Source organism: Passer domesticus, chromosome 3 (genome assembly GCF_036417665.1).
Source record: "Passer domesticus isolate bPasDom1 chromosome 3, bPasDom1.hap1, whole genome shotgun sequence".
NCBI classification, from domain to species: Eukaryota; Metazoa; Chordata; class Aves; order Passeriformes; family Passeridae; genus Passer; species Passer domesticus.
Genome location: NC_087476.1, coordinates 93,917,558 through 93,939,719, shown reverse-complemented (window position 1 = coordinate 93,939,719; position 22,162 = coordinate 93,917,558). Strand labels below are relative to the sequence as shown.

The following is a 22,162-nucleotide window of genomic DNA, read 5'->3' as shown; positions in this document are numbered from 1 at the left end:
TTAAGGTCCACTCAAGCATCATTTCAGGGTTAAAGGTTATAGTATAAAGCCATTATGTTTTCAAGCAGAGTAGCATGCTACCATTTGTTTTGCAGTAATATCACAATCAGACATTACCTTTTTAGCTTGGCCCAGCGGTGAGTTTAAGACCCTGGTGTATACATTGTAAAATAGACTGGTACTTTCTAAAAGTCATTCATACTGCATTTGCTAAATTTTAGATTGGTATATACTTTGTCCTTGCTCTCACATATAGACAAACAGAGATACAGAAAGGTTTATGATCTCTGATCCTGTAGAAGATCTGTTTATATAATAATTAGATTGATTATACATTCAATATATAATCAAGGTAAAGAAAAAAAAATCAGTAATTTCATAATTAGTTTCACAATGGGGTCAATGTCTTTGTCTCATAAAACTGAAGAGTCTAACTGTAAAATTAGCTACAAGGATAAAAAGGATTTATAAAGTTCTCATTCAACACCCATTTAAAATTTTTTGCTATTGCTTACCAGTTCCTGGTATTCACTACATACCTATTCCAAACTGCTGATTTGGGCTAAGGTGGAGTTCAGTTTCTTCGCCGTGGCTGGTACAGGGCTATATTTTGGATTTGTGCTCGAGACAGGATTGGTAATACAGACATGTTTTTGTTATTGGTGAGCAGGGCTTACACAGAGCCAAGGCCTTTTCTGCCTTTTGTACCGCCACACTGGCGATGGGATGGGGAGGTGTATGGGAGGTTGGGAGGAGACACAACCAGGACAAGTGAATCAAATAGGGATATTTGGGTCAAAAGGGACCAAAGGGATATTCCATATTTGACTAACGGGATAGTCCAGACCACATGACATCATGCTCAGTGTATATAAAGTGGGAGGAAGAAGGAGGAAGAAGAAGGAAGAAGAGTGGAGGAAGAGTGGAGACATTTGGAGCAATCACCCAATTCACCATTATGTGAGATGGGGCCCTGGAGATGGCTGAACACCTGCCTGCTCATGGGAAGTAGTGAAATTCCTTGTTTTGCTTTGCTTGTGTATGGCTTTTGCATTCCCTATAAAACTATTTTCATCCCACAAACTATGAATGTTTCTTGGTCAGGAGCTTACTAAATTAAGGCTTTGTGCGACAGTAAAGCCTAAGTTTGATCAGTGTCCATAAGACTATTCACAACCAACTCAAAGCTTCTTAAACTGACAACAAATGACACAATCTTAATTTTAAGATATTCTTTGGACTTGCACCAGGCTACTGAAATTTACCTCCAACTGCTAGATTGTTACATGCAATTTTATCACCACAAGCTACTGTCTATCTATAAAACCATAACAGAATTATGAATCATAGGATGATTCAGATTGTAAGGGAGAGATTGTAAGGGTTAGACATACAAATGAAAATACGGATTTCAGAAATAGGATGGTTTCTGTGTACAGTTATGCATGCCAGTTATCTAGCAAGTACTACTTTTCCACATGAAGGATTCTTGGGTTTGTGATCTGAAGTCTAAGCATAAAATGATTATAGTACAAATTTGTATACAGAATTACAACATGCATTTCCCTCAAAATAACATTGAGTTGCCAAATTTTGGAAATTACAAAATTAATTAGGAAATGCTGCTACACCCCTAACAAAGCTGTGTTGCCTGTCTTAGGAAGCAACATGTGACTAAATGCTTCCATATACTGTACTTCACTGAGGACACCACTTCCTTCTAGTTCACAGAACTAGAAGCAAGTCTCCACTTAGTGATAAAATAACCAATACTCACATTTCAGTTAAATACAGATCCTTCTGTTACTTTCTGAAATTACCTTTTAATCGAGCAGGCTTCTCTAGCTTTTGGTTAGAAAGCCATATGCAGGCTATTAATTGTCTGGTTTTCAGTATCTTTACATGAAAAAGAGCCAAGCATTCACCCCTAAGAGAACAATTCCTCCACCTTACAGTCCTTGCTGATTATGTTTCTTACAGCACATGGTGGTGACCTGAGGATAGACAGAATTCAGAATGAGGCCTTCTTTAGATGAAGCCCTGAAGCACAGAAATATGAAAAACATTCACTAAGTCTCAAGAGTCTAAAGCACCTAGAACCTCTTGTTTGTTTTGGGTGGGGTTTTTTTGACATTTCTGCTTTTGCTGAAGCAAATCATCATTTCAGCCATTATTTGCCTCAGCAGATCAGACCTCAGCCTTTGAGATAAATAACATACGAGCCAGTCATCACCGAGAACCTTCTGGCAGGTGGAGGAGGAAATCTGCTCTCCAAGCAACTGCACAAACCATGATATTTCCACTTGCACAGGCAAAATGGTGTATTTTGTAAAGCAAAGGCCTTGAAATTAAAACACACTTCTGTGACTATTTTTAAACATCAAAAATCCCATCATCTGGATTATGAGCTCCTCCACAAGTTGTTAGCAGAATTGTGACTTTTGGATTAATTTACATTTCTTTACAATTACACAAATTAAGTAAATTAAAACACTGCTGCAGTCTACAAAGATCAGCAGTTAAAAAGAATGAAATACATATTTCACCTGAGCAGACCAAGGAAGGGATCAGAGAGATCTCTGGAAATAGAGTTCTTTTGCTGGCCCTGTAGGAAACATTTTCTGGGGCACCCATTACTTCTCTCCAGCCCCCTTAAAACTGAGCTATCATTGCTTCCTTTCTAACTCTTACTTCTAGTCTCAGCCCAGTTAGTCTCAGGATGCATTAATCTGATTCATTGTGATTTCATACAGGCTCCTCTCTGACCAATCCGGTTTATCTCTTGGAAGAAAATTAATCCCATATGTCTATTTCCAATTCTCCTTCCTGCCCCGCCATTACTCTGCCACTCATTCTCCTCCCATAAATTCTCCTTGTCTTCTGACACTTGGTTACCAGTGTCAGTGTTATTCCCACTCCCTCCTGCAATTGTCTCTTAGCATCAGAAAGCAACATGAATCTTTTCCCCATACGTCAGCTATGACATTTTTGGTAGGAAAAAAAAAAATTAAAATATTAAAGGCAAACAACTGTGGCAGTACCTGCCACCATCCTTCAAATTGTTTCATATACAGACGAAATCTACAAATTCTACAAGTTTACACACACATACACATATATATACACACATACAACTTATAAAACATGGATCTATAAAATATGAAATAGATTACATTAAAGCATATATATATATATATATATATAAAACACCTTAACTGTATTACTTATTCTTTTTTTGAACTGTACTTTTGGAATATCAAGTACTAAGTGTGTTTCGGTAACTACTTTATGCAACATTCAAATTGCCAATTCAAAAAGAGGAGGAAGAGTAAAATTTGCTACTCATTTCTATGCCAAGTTTCAATTATCACGCTCCTTATTATTCAGCATAGAAAACATTTCAATAGTTACTAGATTCTCACCTCATTCAAATTAAAATAATTTGGGGGGATTTTTTTAATCAATTTTAAAGGGAAGACAATGTTTCTGATTCATTTGACAAGCCTTGCTGAAGACAATGAGATTCTTTATATTACTAAGGCAAGTCAAATTTGACTTGTACTAAAAACAATTGAAAAAATATGACAGTAATTCAAAAGCTGACAATGCTTTCAAACATTTGGGGAAAGATGGCACATTACAGTTCTACTTTCATGATCTTACAATAATTATGTCACCAATAAGATCCTATTTCAGGCAGGGTCAAAGTAAGCTGTCAGGCAAAATAAATCTCTGACAATATCTTAATAAAAAACACCTTGTTAAAAAAACAGGTTTTCTTCTCCATATATATAATGTGAACATATAGAATTATGTGTAACAGCTCTATATATCTATATACATACACATTAAGAACTCCATGCCAATTAGACTGATTTTAAATCATAGACTAATCTCTTCTGAGCAGCACACATGTCCATAATTGCAGAATAAGAAATATTTTGTAGTTACAAATCAAATCCCTGTATTTAAATGTTTTGATTTGTGAAAGTATCTAACAGGAATAACCGTGGAAATAAGGTCAGGCCGAGGCTGACCTGTGGTAGGGCAAACCCAGGCACAAATACAAGTGGAACTGAGAACAGACTGAGAGCAGCCCTGGGTAGAAGGACGTGGGGGTGCTGCTGGGTGGGAGGCTGCACATGAGCTGGAAATGGGCACTCACAGCCCCGACAGCCAAACGTGTCCTGGGCTGCATCCAAAGCAGTGTGGGCAGCAGGGCCAGGGAGGGGATTCTGCCCCTCTGCTCTGCTGAGACCTGGAACCTGCATCCAGCCCTGGAGCCCAGCACAGGAGAGACCTGGACCGGCTGGACAGAGTCCAGAGGAGGCCACCAAAATGCTTGTAGGGCTGGAGCACATCTCGTATGAAGACAGGCTGAGAGAGTTGGGGTTGGTCAGCCTGGAGAAGAGAAGGCTTCGGGGAGACTTTATAGAAGCTTTCTAATACTTAAAGGGACCTACAAGAGAGCTGGAGAGGGACTTTGGACAAAGGCATGTAATGATAGGACAAGGGGGAAAGGCTTTAAATCAACAGAGGGCAGGTTGAGATTAGATACTAGGAAGAAAAAAAACTAGTCTGGTGCAATGTGTCCCTGCCCATGGCAGAAGGGTTGGAACTGGATGGTCTTTAAGATCCCTTCTAACTCACACCGTTCTATGATAACTGGACTCATCATTTCCAGTTTTCTGCCTACTTCTTTTTGATAGTTCACATCCAACTATTACAACAAAGCCCTTTCAATGCCAAAGATAGAAAAACTTGTTTATTCTAAAAAAGAAAAAATAAAGCTAAGAAACAATTAAAAACACATGAAATATATTTCACAATATGAAAACACAGAATTTTTATTAATTATTCTCACTCATCAGCAGTTCAATCTGATCTTAGAGAAGCGTTCCAGAATTAATTGGCATATCTCTCTTTTCTCTTAGGCTATCACTTTTCCCAACAAATCATAAAATGTGTACAAAATATTTACCATATCATTTTCTGAAGAGCACATAAACAGAATATTCAAAAGGAAACACTACAGTAATTATGAGGAAATAAATTTTTGAAAGAATCACAGTCACAACAACTTAAATCACTTAGATTACCTCCACCAATTTTTATTTGTCTGAAATTATCTATATTGGCATGCTGTACCTACTGTCAACAAAAGTATTTGAAAATCTATATTATATATGTTGATTGCTATCATCATTACGTTTACCTGCCAATGGTAAGTGTGAGGTATTATAACTTCTGGAGATTAACGTGGGAGATGTGCAACTGGCTCCTGCACTATGCAAGCATTTACATTGTGAAGCATTTATGAGTTACAACAAAGATTGCAGTGAATGAAGTATCTGCTAAGTAGATGATCTTGAAAATATATTCAATACCTCTACTATAATTTAAGTTTTTTTCAGTGCTAGGTATAAAAGCATATTTCTATCTCTGGAACAGGAAAACTCAATGGGAATTGGAAAGAGAAATACTTATTTTCAACAGGTACTTTGAAAACAAGGAAAATAATTCAATAAGAATTTTAGTTGATCAAACAAATTAGAAGACATTATTTGGAGGGCTTCCAAAAGTTGTCCATCTCTGCTTTGATTCATATGATTCTATTGTCTTAGTGGATACCTGTTTGTTTTTATTTCTTTAAATTATGTATATTCAAAGACAATATATTTTACTGTCTGTTTAAAAAATATAGATATCTCAATTTTTAAATGCCAAACCTGCATGACTATTTTATTCCTGTGTATCTTTAACATTTTGTGAGTCCTACTGCATTTCTGAGTAGCTTAAAAATGCAGCTTAAAAACTTTGTAAGCTGTTTCTTTTTCTTTTGCTACTGCTACTGTAATTACTTTTAAGTCAAGGCTTACAAAGCTGTTCACATTTTAATGCTCAACTTCATGGTAAGTAAAAAGTCAGCTTCTTCATGAGAAAAGTTACAAAATTCCTCAAGAGTGTGCCTACATATAGCAAAGAATAATTAAATTGCTGCATGCATTTGTTTTTAAAATTCATAAGTTCTTAGCTTGATAGCTATATGTCAGAGTTTCTTTAGGAAAAACAATAAAAGCTGTGTTTTATGAAATTTAAACACAGCTCAAGAAAGTGACAAATGTCCTATCAAAAAAAACAAAAACAAAAACACACAAAAAAAAAACCCAAAAAAAAAAACCCTAAAGAAAAATATTCAATGCAAGCTTTGGTTTGTACCTTTGACCTGTGAATTTTAAATTTTTTCAATTATTATTATTAATCTAAAACCAGATACAAACATCTAAAACCAGCAACAAACACAGTCCTTGTTATTAATCAATATAATTAATCCTCTGGCCTGGAATGAGTTATTTTATATAAATAGTTGACTTTTGGTTTCAGCACTTTCTCACAGGTGTGCATTTGAAAGCAATGCCTGCTAATCTCAGCTGGCAAAGGGAGAAACATTACAGTACATAAATACTGACAGTTCACTGCTGTTTAAGAAATAACTGCTCTAATCAAATCAAAACCAGCCAAAATCCACCTACATAAATATATTTTCTGAGACAATCTAAGATTAAGAATCTTCTTCTGTTACTTTAACCTAGGAAATAATCATAAAATGGACTCAGATTCACCTGTCAGTAAGTAAGCTTCTCCCACAGCAGATGAGCAGCTGCACATCCCTTTCTCATAGGGAATTTATCTTAGTTAGTCTTCCACAGAAAATATAACGCATGATTTTAAAAGCAGATTATGGTTGTGGACAAAATTATCAAATTAATTCTTACTAGTAATAAAACCCCCTCTGTTTATCTGGATAAGCTCATTTTCAGCAGAGTCTTTAACCACGCAAACAAAAGGAATTAGTATTTTCTACTTTGGGAATGTCCAGTTAAATAGTAAGTAAACCTACAAATTGCTTCAAATTGCCACAATTTAAAAATGACAACCAAAATACAGCAAAAATAAGGACCCTGTATACAAGGTGTTTTGTCCTATTATGTTTTATTATGAAGACATTCCAGTATTTTTAGCCTGACTGAATTTATACTAAGGTGCTGATTTGTAAAATGGCTTAAGATAGTACAGTGTTTCAGCTGTGTGAATAGGTAAATTTTATGGAATGAGCTTATGGTGAGGTAGGCTACTGTCTTCACATTCTAAATTCGTACTTTCAGGCAGATTGCAGTGGGTTTTTTTCTGACACACTGTTATGAGGGATTACCCAATACATTTAGTAATATTGTTTCTTGTTTTACTGTCCAAAAGGAGCTCCAGTAAGTGAGCACATAAAAGCTCTGAGCCCATTCTCTTTGCTGCGCAGGTGTGATGACTGACCCTACCTTCATGAAACTACCTTCTAAGTGTTATAATCATTAGACTCATGTCTGAAACCACATAAATTCTACATAAAATCTGCAGCTACCTCATAGAAGGTTAACCAAACCAAAAAATAAAGTCACGCCTGCTATTCTTTTCAACAGACACAGATGAAGCATCTAAATAAAGGAAAGGATTTAAGATTGTGAATGCATCAAGTTGAACTGAAATTACAAAGAGAGGGAGTGTTAATGTCACACAAGTCTTGGAATGTCAGCTGTGGTGAATTCCAAGCCATGCCACTAAGTGTGTAGAAAGGCCTCCCTACCTGAAAGAAGACAAAATCTTCTTGTCAGAGGATCTAAAGTCCAGTTCAGCAATGCCCAAAACTCTATTTTGACACCCCAATGGGTGGCATTTAATATGAGAAGGCACTCCTGAAAATATAACACTGTAAATTTAAGAAAGATCTTGCAATAAAGCTGTATGTGGGAAAGGTTAGAAGTCAGGTGGTTCTCTGCATACCACCACTGTAAGATGGCTTGGTTCTGCCTCCCACTTCTAACCATCAACAGCTCTGTACCAAAAATAGAGACTTTGGAGATTTCCTACCTCTAAAATGGCTCTAATATTTGTTCCACAAATGTGATATTGTATGGATTCATCAAAAATAAGAAGAGTGCTTTGGGGACTACAGTATCATCTTCTGAGCTGATATAAACCACACATTTAAACCTGACAACAAATACTGCCTTAAAATATGGGAATTGGCCTAAGTATAAAGGGGAACCTAAAAATTAATTGGTTAAAAAACCTCCTCAGATAGTGAAACACATCTTCAATCAGTACTAGAATAGATGAGAAGAAAGTAAACTTAATTGAAAAAGCATAGGTCACAGTTTGACAAAAATACAATAGACAAGGAGTGGGTATTAACAGGTGTAATGGGCTAAAATTTCTTTCCTTTTAGTCCTGAATATTATTACAGAATTCTGTTTCACCAGTGCAAGAGGCCCAAATGCATTTGAATACTCCCAAATTACCAAAAAGGCCCCAAACAACAGAATAATTTTTAAAAATCCCAAACCTTGCATTATTTCACTTTCTGTCACACTTATCAAAAGTAGGGAGATGGGAAATAAAGGGTATTAGGGTAGATGACTTTTACAATCCTATACTAATTTTTGCTAGATTACCAAACTTGTCACAAAACCAGTACATAGCTCAGAATAGCAGCAGTTCTCCTTCAGGACACCAAAGAACTATAAGACAGAGCTATGCATAAAAGCTGTAGTATAAATAGTTAAAATAACAGCTTTCAGAAAATGAATGAAATTGTAAGGCAGAGAATCATCAGGTGGCTTTCAGTGCATAAGACAATTATACATTCTATAATTAAGTATAATGTTTCATTCAATTCAACCTCTCCTCATCTTCACATAATTAAAAACTTGAAACAGATTCATGTTTTTCACCCTTTTGTTGCATATTCCATGATAAAGTATAACAATAAAAAATAAATTACAGATTTTAATTAAAAAACCATCCACTAGAGGAACAAGATAAGGGGCCTGTTTATAGGGCAGAAGGAGTAGATGTCTTGTATCAAAACTTCAAAAAGTCTTTTGCCAATTTCATAAGAAACAGGCTAAATAAAATTTGGTTAAATGGATGAAGAATCTGACTGTGGAGAATAATGGGAATAACTCTCAATGATTTGCTATAAAAGCAGGTGAATTTAACAGGTGGACTTTCCATAAATGCCTGCACCAGACTGTGCTCTGTTCTGTGTTTTCATTGATCATCTAAAGGAATGTGCCTATTACATTAGCAATTTATCAATTTTAGAAGGAAGTAGAAAGACAAGTTTCAAAGGATAAAAGCAATAAACTGGGAGAAGTCTGTTCAACAGGGACCAACACCACGTATTAAAATTGGGTAGAAATAATCTGCTACATAAATACACAGTCAGGAATAACTGATTCCTTCTGAAGAGGACCAGGATTTTATGGCAAGTCAACAGTTCAACAGAAGTCAAAGTCATGCTGTTGTAAGAGGAAAATTCAATATTGGGATTACAGGCTGTAAAACACAAAATCTCCTGGTTTACTTAGCATTATAGAAGTCTCAACTGGAATACTATGCCCAGAGTTGACAAACACTCTTCAAGAAAGATACAAACCAAATGTATGGAGTCTAAAGAAAAGTCAGATCTTAACAAAAACTGCAGCTTAAGAAACCATGATAAAATTTGGCTTCTGGACGTAAGTAAAAGAAGATATGGGCAAGGCCATATGATGATTTAATATCCCCAAAAACCTATTGCAAAAGAAAATTTCAGTTTTGCCAAGGACCAAACCAGTAATAAGTTTAAGCTTTAGTAAAAAAAAAAAATATCTCCTCATTAGATACGTGGAGATATTTTCTACCACTAAGGAGAGTAGATGTGAAATCACCATCGCTAGAACCAGTATGTTGTAATCATTGGTTTTGGGATAGTCACTAACACCTTTTGCAGGTGGGCTGCAGTCTTAATTAAAAACCACAAGGCTGGACTTCAGTAATTCCAACAAACATGCAGCTATTCCTCACAAATTTTCTGTTTACAAAAACATTTGTTTAGGAGGGACTTTTAATCCACTATGTTTACCAAAAATCAGTTCTTTATATTTCTGAAATGTCTTATCCACCTCTTTCCATATTATTGAAAAATATTTCTTAAAGAATAGCTTAAACCTGATATAATTTAATTTAAATGTACATACTCTCAAAAACAGTATTTAATTTATCAAGCTAAGTACATGAATACTAGATCTACATTGAATTTTCATGTGGTCACTGCTATGTAGATTAGTTTTCATCATATTTTTCAGTCAGAACTACCATCAGACAAAACATTTCAAATGGATATATTCACCAAAGGTTTCAAATTCTCATTTCCAGAAATATTTTACTCAAAGTAGGGGTTCTTTAATACAATTTTAGAAATTGGTGTTAAATTTAATTGAAACCTTTCACTGTGACATTTTCAAAAGAAGATGAGTTGATCCATTTGAATGTGATTTTTAAAAATTAAATACAGTGTAACTTTTGAAAGGTTCTCTAAACCAAACCAAACTTGAAACAAAACCAAAACAAGGTTCAAGTTATGCATATTATTTCAGCTGCATTTGTATAGAGAAAACAAATAAAAAGGACTGCCTTTGCTAGCTCCACACTTCAGCCACTGATGGGACTATAATACAGTACAGAGAAATGCCCCATCTGATGTGCATGTCTGAAACCACCAGCATCACGTGGTGGTATCAAACAGAAGGGAGATACTCCACACTGAAAAATAAGCAGCACTGAAAGCATGGCTATAAAGTGGCAAGTGAAAGGAATTGTGAGAACAAAAAGAATGATTACAAAGAAGCATGCAAGTTCCACACAAATGGCAACAAACCAGTACACATCAAGCTCATTTGAAACTATTTACTTCAATCATGCTCAAACTGGAAATATTTTTAGAGAATACTTTAAAATGTATTAAAAGTCTAAACTGAATTAATAGCACATCAGAAGTTAAAGGGATGCTTATCCTGCCCTATCTCAATTAAAGAGGTGACTAAGCTAACTAAAGCAGAAGTAAACCCCACAAAATTAATTAAAATCATTCATACTTTCCTTCTACCAACCTACTTTAAGGTGTTATACTGTATCTTCATAATTTTAATTAATGTAAATCAAAAGATCCAATTTCTCATGGTAATCCATTGAGAATACATGGAATACTTTCAAAAATACTTCACATCGTAGAAGATTAGCATGAGTAGTACACTTAGAAACCTACTAATGCCAACTACTTTTTAAAGATTAAGACAACAGATGATGCCAAAACATAGCTAATCAGAGTGCCAAGGTACAAAAAACTGTTCAGCAACACAAAAAGTAACTGTAGTTGCTCTGAGAGATTCACATATTTTTACCAAAAGGTTCTCATTGGAATAACCTGAACAGGAGAACCAGTTCCTACAAAACCTTCAATCTCAACCAGCAAGAAAGAGGGTACTCAGAAGGGCTGAACTGGGCTTCTTCACCTCCCACTTCTCTAAGCTGGTGCCATGCTTGAAAGTAGAGGCACAAAGACAGATGATGTTTGCAACACATAGTAGGAAAAAAGTACTTTAGAGGAAAGGGAAACTGACCACAGTTATAACTTCTCTTTTCACACACAGGTTCCTGATAAACAGAAGATTTTAGTAAGTGGGGAAAAGTTGAATATTTCAGGACAGTACTTAGACAAATTCACTGATGTTCCATTAGAGAACAACCTCATAAAAACAATTCTGGTATCAAGAGTAATTTAAAAGGTGCCTGCTTCTCTCCAAATACTTATTTTCTGCTCCATTCCATATGCCTTCTGTCGGTTATGTCAACGTGACTGCTTGGGATGATGCTGTAAACTGAATCATTGAAGTGAATTGGATGAAGGAGGGAGGGAGGAAACAGCTGTTTTTTCTTAACCCTGATCATGAAATGTTTTATTTAAAAGGAAGCTGCATAGTGAATAGTAAATTGTAGGTATCATAAATACAATATTTCATTCAAAACGACACGTATCGTTGCTATTCAAACACTCTTCCAGACAATTTATTTTTTGTTGAAGACTTCCAAGGGGCTCTGAGGTTCTGACACGATAAATAATTTCAAACTGCCACACCAGAGGAATGAGAGAAGGCTCATAGGACAACAGGTGGCAGTTTCTTAAGGTGAGAATACTGACAGAGGCATGGAGAGGCAGGAAGCATATTCCAGCTGGCAGGTTTTTCACCACTATCACCAGATGTTTACTCAAAACAATGCGGGAAACTTCAACAGCAGCATCTGAAAACTGCACTATGCTCCCTGGTTGATTCCAGGTAATATTCCTTGCAATACAGGAGTGCCTCTGCTGCCATAAAGGATGTCATCTGGTGAGTGTCCCCAGGTAATTTTATGGCATCTATCTTTCCAAGCATGGTCACTCAGTAGCTGCCATCATTTCCCATTGAGGAGTGCACATATCTGAGGCAGACAGAAGAAAGACAGAAGACAGCTCTGAAGAAACAAGTAGCTCTCTAAACCCATCCTCATATACTACCAAAAAGAAGATATCCTTCTTGCTTTAGTTATTTGAGAGAGTGGAGTAAAGAAGAAAAGGTTCTTTGTTTTAAATAAAATTTTTAAATATTTTTCTTAAGTAAATTTTAAACAAAGTTGCATAATTACCAGTTTTAAATATCATTTTAAAATTACTATAAACTGAAAAAAAGTGAAAACTAAACAGAGGAAAAATAGTTTGTTTCATTCTTGATTTGTGTTTCCAAAACACCTCAATGGAAACTTGAAAGTAAGAAAAAAATCATTCTGTTATATTATTTTCATGAAAAATATTATATGAAAGGCAAAATATTCTTCAGTTTAGCCACCCTATTTATTTTGGAAACGTATAAAAAAACCCATCCACAAACAACAAATTTTTCCAAAAAAGCTTGTTGCAGAGACTAGAACTTCTAAATGTAAAATTAACATAAACAAAAACAGTTCTAAAGATGTGGAGTAAGTATTTTGTAACACTAGCTATATCCAGACACTATGTTTTCATGAAACTATGTAATATTTTCCACCAACTAAACTATTAAAATAAAAAGTCAAGAAAGAAGTGAGTATATAATTCTACTTTTCCTGGATTTCACATAGATTACCTGTTTTCCTCTATAAACAGAGGCAACAGAATTTAAAATTATCCTATTTGTATCTATCCCAAATGAAAAGCTTAAGTGTTTACAGGATCTACCTGCCTACAGGAGCAACAATTTTGGAGTGTGTGCCTGGGCAGCTCTGTAACTGTAGCACCCTCTGCTGCTCTTTTCGTTTCAAAACATAATTGTACACTCAGCAAAGGAGAAAATAAAATGAGTATGTGTTGAACACGTTGTTTCTTGAAAATGAAATTATTAACTAACGCTATGTGCAGTTACAAGAAACTGTTTTTCTATTCATAGAGTATAGTTTCAATTTTATACTACTTGAGCATTCTGGAATATCTTGTTTCTGTGATAACATCAGACAAAAATATGCTAGATGAACATTCAAAAATACACTGTATTTCACTTATTAAAATTCTCCTTTACACAGCCTGTAGCTTGCTTAGACTGGGGGCAAATAGTAAAGAGGTTTCTATTTTGGTCCCAATCATTTCACTTAATGTTTACATAATCTGCAATGATTACTTCTGGGATAGAGTCATAAGCACTTCAGTTGTACCTGCCTTCTCCCACTTGGAAAGGCAAGGCAAGGAGACACTCTCAAAAGCCCACCCTTGCAGAATGTTCCTTAATTTTTGGACAATTTCTTCTGCCAAGATGAGTGTGGCACGTGGTTCCAGGGACCAGCTGATGCTACTGCATAATGCCACCACCAAACCTTCTGCCTGGGATCCATCAGTTCTTTAAAGGACTGTCTCAGGACTAGAGATGGTGTCAGGTTGTAATCTCTTTTTAACAGATGGCATATTGTTGTCTAAAACAAACAGACTGATCCTTTCCTTCATTACAGTCCTCTTTTCCCTGCCTCCTGTTTATGCATAGAATTAAAGTTGAAGGGAGTACATTTAGCACTGCATCCTGTCTGTGTGGAGAATTCATTTAGAGTTTTCATGTGGAAACCACTCTCCCACAAAGGATGAGCAGAGAGAAAAAAAATTCCACATTTTTCTGAGAATGTGAAAACCCACTGCAACTTGTAATGTGAATTTTCATTCACAATGGCAATCCTACAGCGCAAATGCATCTTCAGAAATCTTTTTTAAAAAGACAGAATACAAGCATAGGTATACAAATACAAAATTTGAACGAGCCATTGTGCAGAGGCAATTTTCAAAGTTAACAATTGGGACCCTGCAATACACCACTGACAGCTACTGCAGCTGGCTCCCCTTTTATCCAGAAGTCTTTCTGGTATAAGGCAGCATTTTTGGAAGCAATCACAAGTACTCCTCAAAAGCTGCTTATTGATATTTTATATAATGCTGCCAGCTAGTGGCACATTTTGTACTGAGTTGATACCTACTGGGAGTATAGAGACAGTGGTAGTAACTGGTGTCTGCTCTACCACTTTTCTTTTGATGGTATAGAGTGATGTGGCTGTCAAAGACCATAAGCACAGAGATCAGCATGGGAACCAGAAAGATCATAGAAACACTCCCTGAAAGAGCTTGTTTTAACAGAAAGTACTTACTGGGATAAACAAAAAAACTCCCCCCAAACTACAAAATCCATGTTATTTTAAACAAATGACTGTGTTTCAAAACAAAATGAAGTTTTTACAAAGGCTAATCTGTTTCATACAAAATTATTTAATAATCTACTAACTTCTAGAAAAAACATTAATCTTGCTGATAAATATTCAGTATGGCATCCAAAACAAACACCCAGAACACTAAAAAATTTCCTTGTTTTGTGGTAACTTAGTCCAAGTCATTAAAACTTAAACTTCATTTAAGTGAATTTCAATGGCCAGTAAAAAAATGCTAGCTATGCAGTGTGCCCCAAAAGAACACTGAATTCTCTAATTATTCAGTAGAATCCCCCTCACAGAGCACACTGTTGTGATAGCACATTGAGTTCTGGCTAGCACCACTAGTATTAGATATTAGGAGAAATAATCTGATACTGTCAAAGACCATTTCATAAATATCTGAGGGTTTTTTGAGTACACTATGATTTGATAATAAAAAGTTCTTGTAGAACACTACAGAAATTACAAAAAACAGTCAACCTAATTTTAGAAAGATAACAGTAGTTACCTCTGGGGGTAAAAGGAGGCAACACAACACCTTCATCATTTCCACAATGGGTTAACACAAAGAGTGAAGAAATATACAGGAAAAGATCAAAAAAAGACCCAATTTGAATTAAGGGATAATGGGAGTACACAGAAATTCCACCAGTTATGACCCAAATAGAGCAGTTCACTGAACACATGACTGGGAGAACTTCACTACGACGGTGTGACAGGCACGTAGTTATTCTGCCTTGGATACTGAGAACATCTACTCCATACAGGTGGTGGCAAAAAAGTGTGATTATTACACTCCAAGCCAGTACTGCATGCTGCCAGAGATAATAATTTTACAGTTATACTAATAGAGTGTAATCTAGAGTGCATAGTACAACTGGCATAATTCAGTAACATGTAGATCCATACAAACACTTACAGACAAAGACATTTAAAAATAGGGAAGCAGTGAATCTGGAAATGACTTGGCAAACACTATATAATAGCACGGCATGAACCTCAAAGCAGTTCTGAATCCAAAAGGACAAATGTGAATCTTTGTATAAACAGAGAAATGGTGAGAACCACAAATGTCATATTACTCCTGTGTTAGCACTGGAGGTGTGCCTATTAGAGTGCAAGTCTTGTTCTACCATCTGCAAGAAATAAAAAAGTAGCTGAAATACTGGAAGAAGAGCTGACAACACATCTATCAATAGGAAAGCATATGAGAACTTTAGCAGATTAAATTCTTTGGGTTAACAAGGAAATCTGTGTAGATTGAGCACAAACTCAGTACCCACACAAAGAACAAGAAATCGTGTTATCATATTATACTGTCCTGATTCTTTACCTGAAGCACTTTTAGACACACACACATAGAAAGTATTTCCTCTGCTGTTCAAAATAAATGCTTAAGTTGTTATATAATGAACTAATGTTTATTTAAACGTAGCTTTGGACTACTAAGACTGGAATTTTGAGATAAAACATATATATCAAAACAGTTTCTATATCACTGGCTTGATAAGGAGGGGGAAATATGTGTATATTTCTTGAATATCTGGCAACTTTAACGACTTTATTCTATCAGTTTACTTCTTTGAAAACAAACAAACCAACCTGAAAGATAAGGCAGAATAACCAAACAACAATTATATGTGTATCTCTAAATGTTAATTATATAATAGTAATTACTCATCACATCAAAAATATTTCGCTGTTGGCTCAGCTTTGTTTCCACCACCTACCACAATTTGATAATTCAAGTCCATTAATAGCATAGATAATTTTATTAATAAGTATACTGAAGCAGAGCCATACTGGGTCAGACATTGATGGCCCACTTAGAGTTCATCTTGCCTCAGGTTAATGCAGCCAGTAACTGATGCTTAGACAAGAGTGAAAGATCAGGACAAACATATCATCCCACTGCCCCATTAATTCTCCTAACACCCAGCATTTCCTAAGCCATTAAGTGATGTCTGTATATTCAATAGTCACAGTACATTTTTCTTGCAAAATTATTCCCCTTTTTTGAATTTATTTCATGTTTTAGGATCCAAAATATTCTATAGGGAGGAATTTCACAACTTGACTGAGAGTGCTTTCTTTTGTGTTTCTCTGGTTCAAGTTTGTTCTCTCCAAGCTAGACTACCCCTGATTGCTTCCCATGTTCCTTCACTGCTGCTCCTTACACAGCCACTGCTGGCCCGTGGCCAACAGAAACCAATGAGCTAAACTAATGTTTTATCCACTCCAGTCCAGTTGCTCTAATGTTCCCACCACAGCCACAACCAAAAATAACCTGCAGTGGGAGAACTTAAGGGTATATCCAACAAAAACAATGGTGCTACATGAAACTGTAATGCTATGGTAACCCTGACCACAGTAATGGAGTTTCCCAGCTAAATGAAATGGTTATTGAGGGCTCATACAGAAATGTTTTATATTGGTGCAGTTAGACTTATCAACATAGTACTGTACTTAAATAAACAATGACTTACAGACATTCCCCGTGTTGTCAAAACTTGTAAGAACATCTTTAACATTTAAGAGGCCATTGTGAAATCTGAAAGAAAACAAAAAAAAGTGACTTTACTGATACATAAACCATCAAAAAAACCCCATCTTCAAAAAAGAGATTTACTGTATGCATTCGCTTCTCACCACTCCCGTTCACAGTGAAGCAGCAAATAGATACTGCTGTAGCCACCAGGGGGAAAACAAGGGGACAATTGCCAGTCTTCAAAGTCCCAGCACTGAAATCCGTGAATCAGGAGAAATGTGTTTCTCAGAAACTACTATCAGGAGGAAAACATTACCAAGGAGCATCCATTTTTATTTAGTTGTGGAAGTTACATAGAGAAAAGGAGGAACTTTGGTAAATCGATTTCTTTGAAAGGGAAAATACATAAAATATTTTTTAACAGCAGCCATATACACATTCCTGTTTTCTCCCACAAAATCAAGAAGATTAATTAAGTTAATGCAAATTAATGTGTTCACTGAATTGCATTTTTTTTGTTTTATATTTGCATAACCCATGTGAAATAAACATTCAAAAGTGGGAATAATAATTACCTAAATTTCATACACCACATGCAAATTTTAGAATGCAGTGAGCAAAACACTGACAGTAGTAGAAAGAATAACCACTAAAACCAATTAAAAATTTACTTAAGATTTGCCCCCAAATGTGCAGTGGTACACACATAAAAAAGCATCTAATCTTTAGTTTTAAATATTCCAAACTAATCTAAGCCGAAAATGAACAAAATATTAGTCTCACATTTGACAACACTGAGATCACACAGCTGTTTCACAAATGCATTAAAGGAAATCTAGAAGGCATTCAGAAAGGCAGCAAAATATGAAAATACAGTGTTTTAATAATCCAAATATAGCTTCTAAGGCTGTTTGGGAACACACTAATTTGAAATACTAAAAAAAAAAATGCAATAAATCCAATAATTTTAGCACCTACAAAATTAGTTCTCACTCTCTCAACTGTTCTTTCCTGAAGAAAGACTGCTGTGAGAATGGAAAAAAAAAATCAATCATTTTGCAAACATGAAATTACATATTTATTGTGAAAAACCTACTATTTATAGCTTCTGATAAGCATAAGCATTAAATAAATAAACAATAACAAGTTAAATTTTGAGAAGTACCTAGAAACAGCAACTAGACTAATTCTTAAAAATTAAAATCAAATGGAAATCAAACTAACAAGCTGAACTGATCTCATCAGAAACCACAAAGAAATATGTGAGAGATGTTACAAAAGATTCAACTGCACATGAGCGCTCTTCTCCCAGGTACACACAACCAAACCAAAATTACAAGCCTTCTCTGCAGAGGAAGTCTACAAGAATGCTGATGGGCATATGGATTTTTAATGTATTCCTTCTCCATCAAACTGGACAACCAGTGCAACAGAGCTGGTGCAAGGGAAGTAAGAAGAAAGGAGATAGGTTTGGTAGTTCTGCCAGTCACAGAGCGGCCCTTTAAACTCAGTGACTCCTCAGAACCCTATAAACTCTGCTATGTCTGGGGATGTTGGGGGCTCCCACACAGCTGTGAATGTCTCATCTCTAAATGAATGCAAATGGAGGGTGGGAGATGCTGAGGAAGTAAAGAATTATTTTAATCTCTGTTGGCATGCAGGGTAGTCTTGGGATAACATGTTTTGGTTTCTTTTTTTCCCCCACTCAATTTCTTTATGTACATAGTTCATATCTAAAGGAGATTTATCATGTAACTGCCCAAGTGAAACAAACAAAGGCAAGGATAAAAATTTAGTAGTCTAGCACCAGTAGTTCAACAGAATGAAGAAAGAAAAACAGAAGTGAAGTGTCCTGGTCTTGAAAAGAATACAATTTTTATATACTTCAGGGTCAAAAGGTAGGCAAACATGAAAAGGAGAAATTATAAAACCACAGCACTACCCAAAACTTCTTAAAATTCATGAAATCCAAAAAGTGAGGAATTGAGCATAATCTTCTTCTGCAGACAAGTTTTAGGACTGAGGAAATCAACATGCCAACAGCTGATCTACTTATGAAAGGGAGAACTCAGGAAAACACACTTCCAACAGCAATAGCCATGTCTCTCCATTTGGAGATCTGTACTTGTGGAGCCTGCAGACAAACTGCACCAGGTATTCCCCAACTCTTCCATCTTGCTCACAGACTTAAGGCTATATGCACCTGTAAACACAGGTGTTCTCTAACCCCAAATTCTGCCATAAATAGTGTAGTACTCAGTCCTGCACTAAAAAGCAGAGCCTGTAGTTGGGATCCACTGCCCTGCACATACATCCTCAGCAGTTCTCTAACAGCTGCTGCTTCACTGTCCCACCCCATCAGCAAACCACGAGAAAACTGCCAAGATACAGCACACCTTGCTTCCACGAGCACCTGTCACCATCACAGCTTTCCACAGTGCAGCTGACAAACAGTCTTAAATGTCATGTGCACTGAGTTATCAAAGTCAAGGAAAGGAATCACAGAAGCTTGGGATTAAACCCCAACCCTTAAATTCCTATAAATTTCCACAAGTATCTCAAAATACAAAACAACATCAGTATTCAGTGCTTTAGAACATATCAAAAAAGTTCAAAGCTCTGATTGCTGAGATCAACAAAGTACTTCAAAGAAGCACAGGTAAGCATCATGGAAAAAGTGAATTTCAGGCTGGCGTGGTTAATCTGATTCAGAGTGTTCTTGTAATAAGTCTCCAAGGAACAATAGGCAAAAATTTCTATGGCTGAGGCAATGAGTAATAGAAGACAAATCTATGAACAATAAACTAATTCAACTCATGTTTCTCCTGATACAAAGCAAAGCAAATTCCTTACTCTGGACTACAAATAAATCAACTTTGGATGAAGTCAGAGAGAGTGAGATCAACCTTTAAATATATTAATGTTCTTTCCTCTCCAATTCAGGCAACACAAGTGGCAGGCTTTTCCATGTATATAAAAATAGCTATGGATAGTACAAAAAAAATCCTTCAGTAGGTCCCTATTAAGGTATGCTTTTCATCAACCACAATGAAACAAAAGTAGGTTCCTTCTTTGCTTTTATATTATTCTTAAACTGAATGATGAAAAATAACACAAGTAAGTATGTGCCTATATTAACTTTAAAAACCTAAAAAATCTAAGATAGAATACATTTCCACATAATATTGAAAAGGGAAAAAACCCAAACATATCACCATAAACTACTAACCTACGTACAAATTAGAAGTATATTTGTGAAAAATGAAGGATGGGATAATGGTAAAAAGTTACTGTTAAGGGTACTTCACAAAAAATCTTGTTGTATGGCACCATCAATTGTCACTGTGGCACACTAAGAACCTCAGAGTTATCTGCAAACTTTGCTATCTGAACAGATGCTCTTTCTGGGCCAGAGTATAGCAAAAAAGTCAACTCTTCTTTCACTCCAGTTCTAGATCCCAGCTTAATGTGGCAAGAAACTGAAACAAAGCTTCTTTGACTACAATTTTTTTTTAACAAATATACACATCTTGGGCAATATGATGGAGCAGCCTTTGCTTGATCACTGAATAAAAGAAGTACATTGCCAAATCACTTTTCATTTCTTTCCTCCATTTCCAGCTCCTGGGGCCAACCCTTTATGCTGCTAAATTCACACATTGTCTCTTAGCATGCAATAAATGGAAGAAAGCAAGTTTGTCATATCCACATAAATTGTCCATAAGAAGTAGGCAATATTCCTTGACATTTGTTTCCCTTCACTTTTTTTAATCTCTACCCCTAAAAGAAAAAGCCATTAAAAATTGAAAATGTTATCAGGAGAAATATCCAAGAGAAACAGCCAATGGAATTCAGTCCTATACCATCTTCTAACACACTACTTGCCACAGACAAGTGGTGTCTCTGCATGCCCCTCATTTCTAAACCACAGGTCTAGAATCATCTAATAGTTTCTGTCATATTTTTATCTACAGGTTCGTTCATATTCAGAATAAAGGCATGACATCTTGCAAAGTACACTTAACACCTTTTACAATGATTTAACCCTTCCTGTAACCTGCTGACATTGTTCCTTTCAGTTCTGCACTTTAGTATTTGAAACAGAAAATGACTGATCAATGGAAAATATTTTACCACAGAAATAACTTATTTCTGCACTGTTTTCTTAAAATGAGCCTACAATTTAAAAGCAAATCCATATCCTGAAATAGAAAATTTGAAGATATTGATTGCTCCTTTTTTAACTCAAATAAAAGAACAATTTTCCTATCTAAAAGGCAGGCACCATCTCCACAGTGAGACACTGCATCTTTATGATCTATAATCACTTTATTGCTAAAACTATTCATACAAAATTCAAATTTAAAAGCACATTCCAGATGAAGATTACAAGGATTTAGAAAGGCAGTATTAAATAAATATTTTAATAGTTCTATTTACTTACTATATATCTTCCTATCCCTAAGAAAACACGTATTCAGCACATGCATAATTTTTTACCAGCAAAGTGAAGTACTGCCACAGTTAAGAGGAACTTGAAAAAAGCTAACACACCTGAAAGCTCTATAAATAAAAACACAGGGGAGATATGGAGACAGTGGTGCTGTCTGTGTCAAGCTGGAGTGCTTGCAGCTCCCCTGGGGATGGACAAGGAAGCAAGCGAGAGCGGATGGGTCAGGATTGAAGGGAGGACAGGGACTGTTGATATTATAGTGGGGGTTTGCTACAGGGACACCAAGAGATGAAACCCTCTACAGACAGGGAGAGGAGCAGCCTTGCATTCACAAGCCTTGGTCTCTATGGGTTGGGGGGACAACACACCAGGGCATAAAAAATCCAGGAGGTTCCTGAAATGCTTCTCTTTTCAAGAGGAGCTGACAAAGAGAAGTGCTATGCTGGACCTTGCTCTTTCCAAGAAGGAGGGGATGATGGGAAATGTAAACCTCCAAGGAAGCCTTGGCAGCCAGGACCATGAAATGGTGGAGTTTGAGATCCTTAGGGCAGTGAGAAGGGTGCCCAACAAGCTTGCTACCTTGGACTTTTGGA

At 36.0% G+C, this 22,162-nt stretch overlaps 1 protein-coding gene across 9 annotated transcripts in view; it reads right to left on the bottom strand.

Annotated features, from left to right (window-relative positions):
* CAMKMT (calmodulin-lysine N-methyltransferase) overlaps positions 1 to 22,162 on the bottom strand; it is a 212,558-nt gene that overhangs the window by 181,170 nt on the left and 9,226 nt on the right. For all 9 annotated transcript variants that reach the window (XM_064414443.1, XM_064414448.1, XM_064414445.1 and 6 more), the window contains one exon: positions 17,115 to 17,179. In XM_064414443.1, the coding sequence (XP_064270513.1) occupies positions 17,115 to 17,179 (65 nt within the window). The remainder of the gene's footprint in view (positions 1 to 17,114; positions 17,180 to 22,162) is intronic.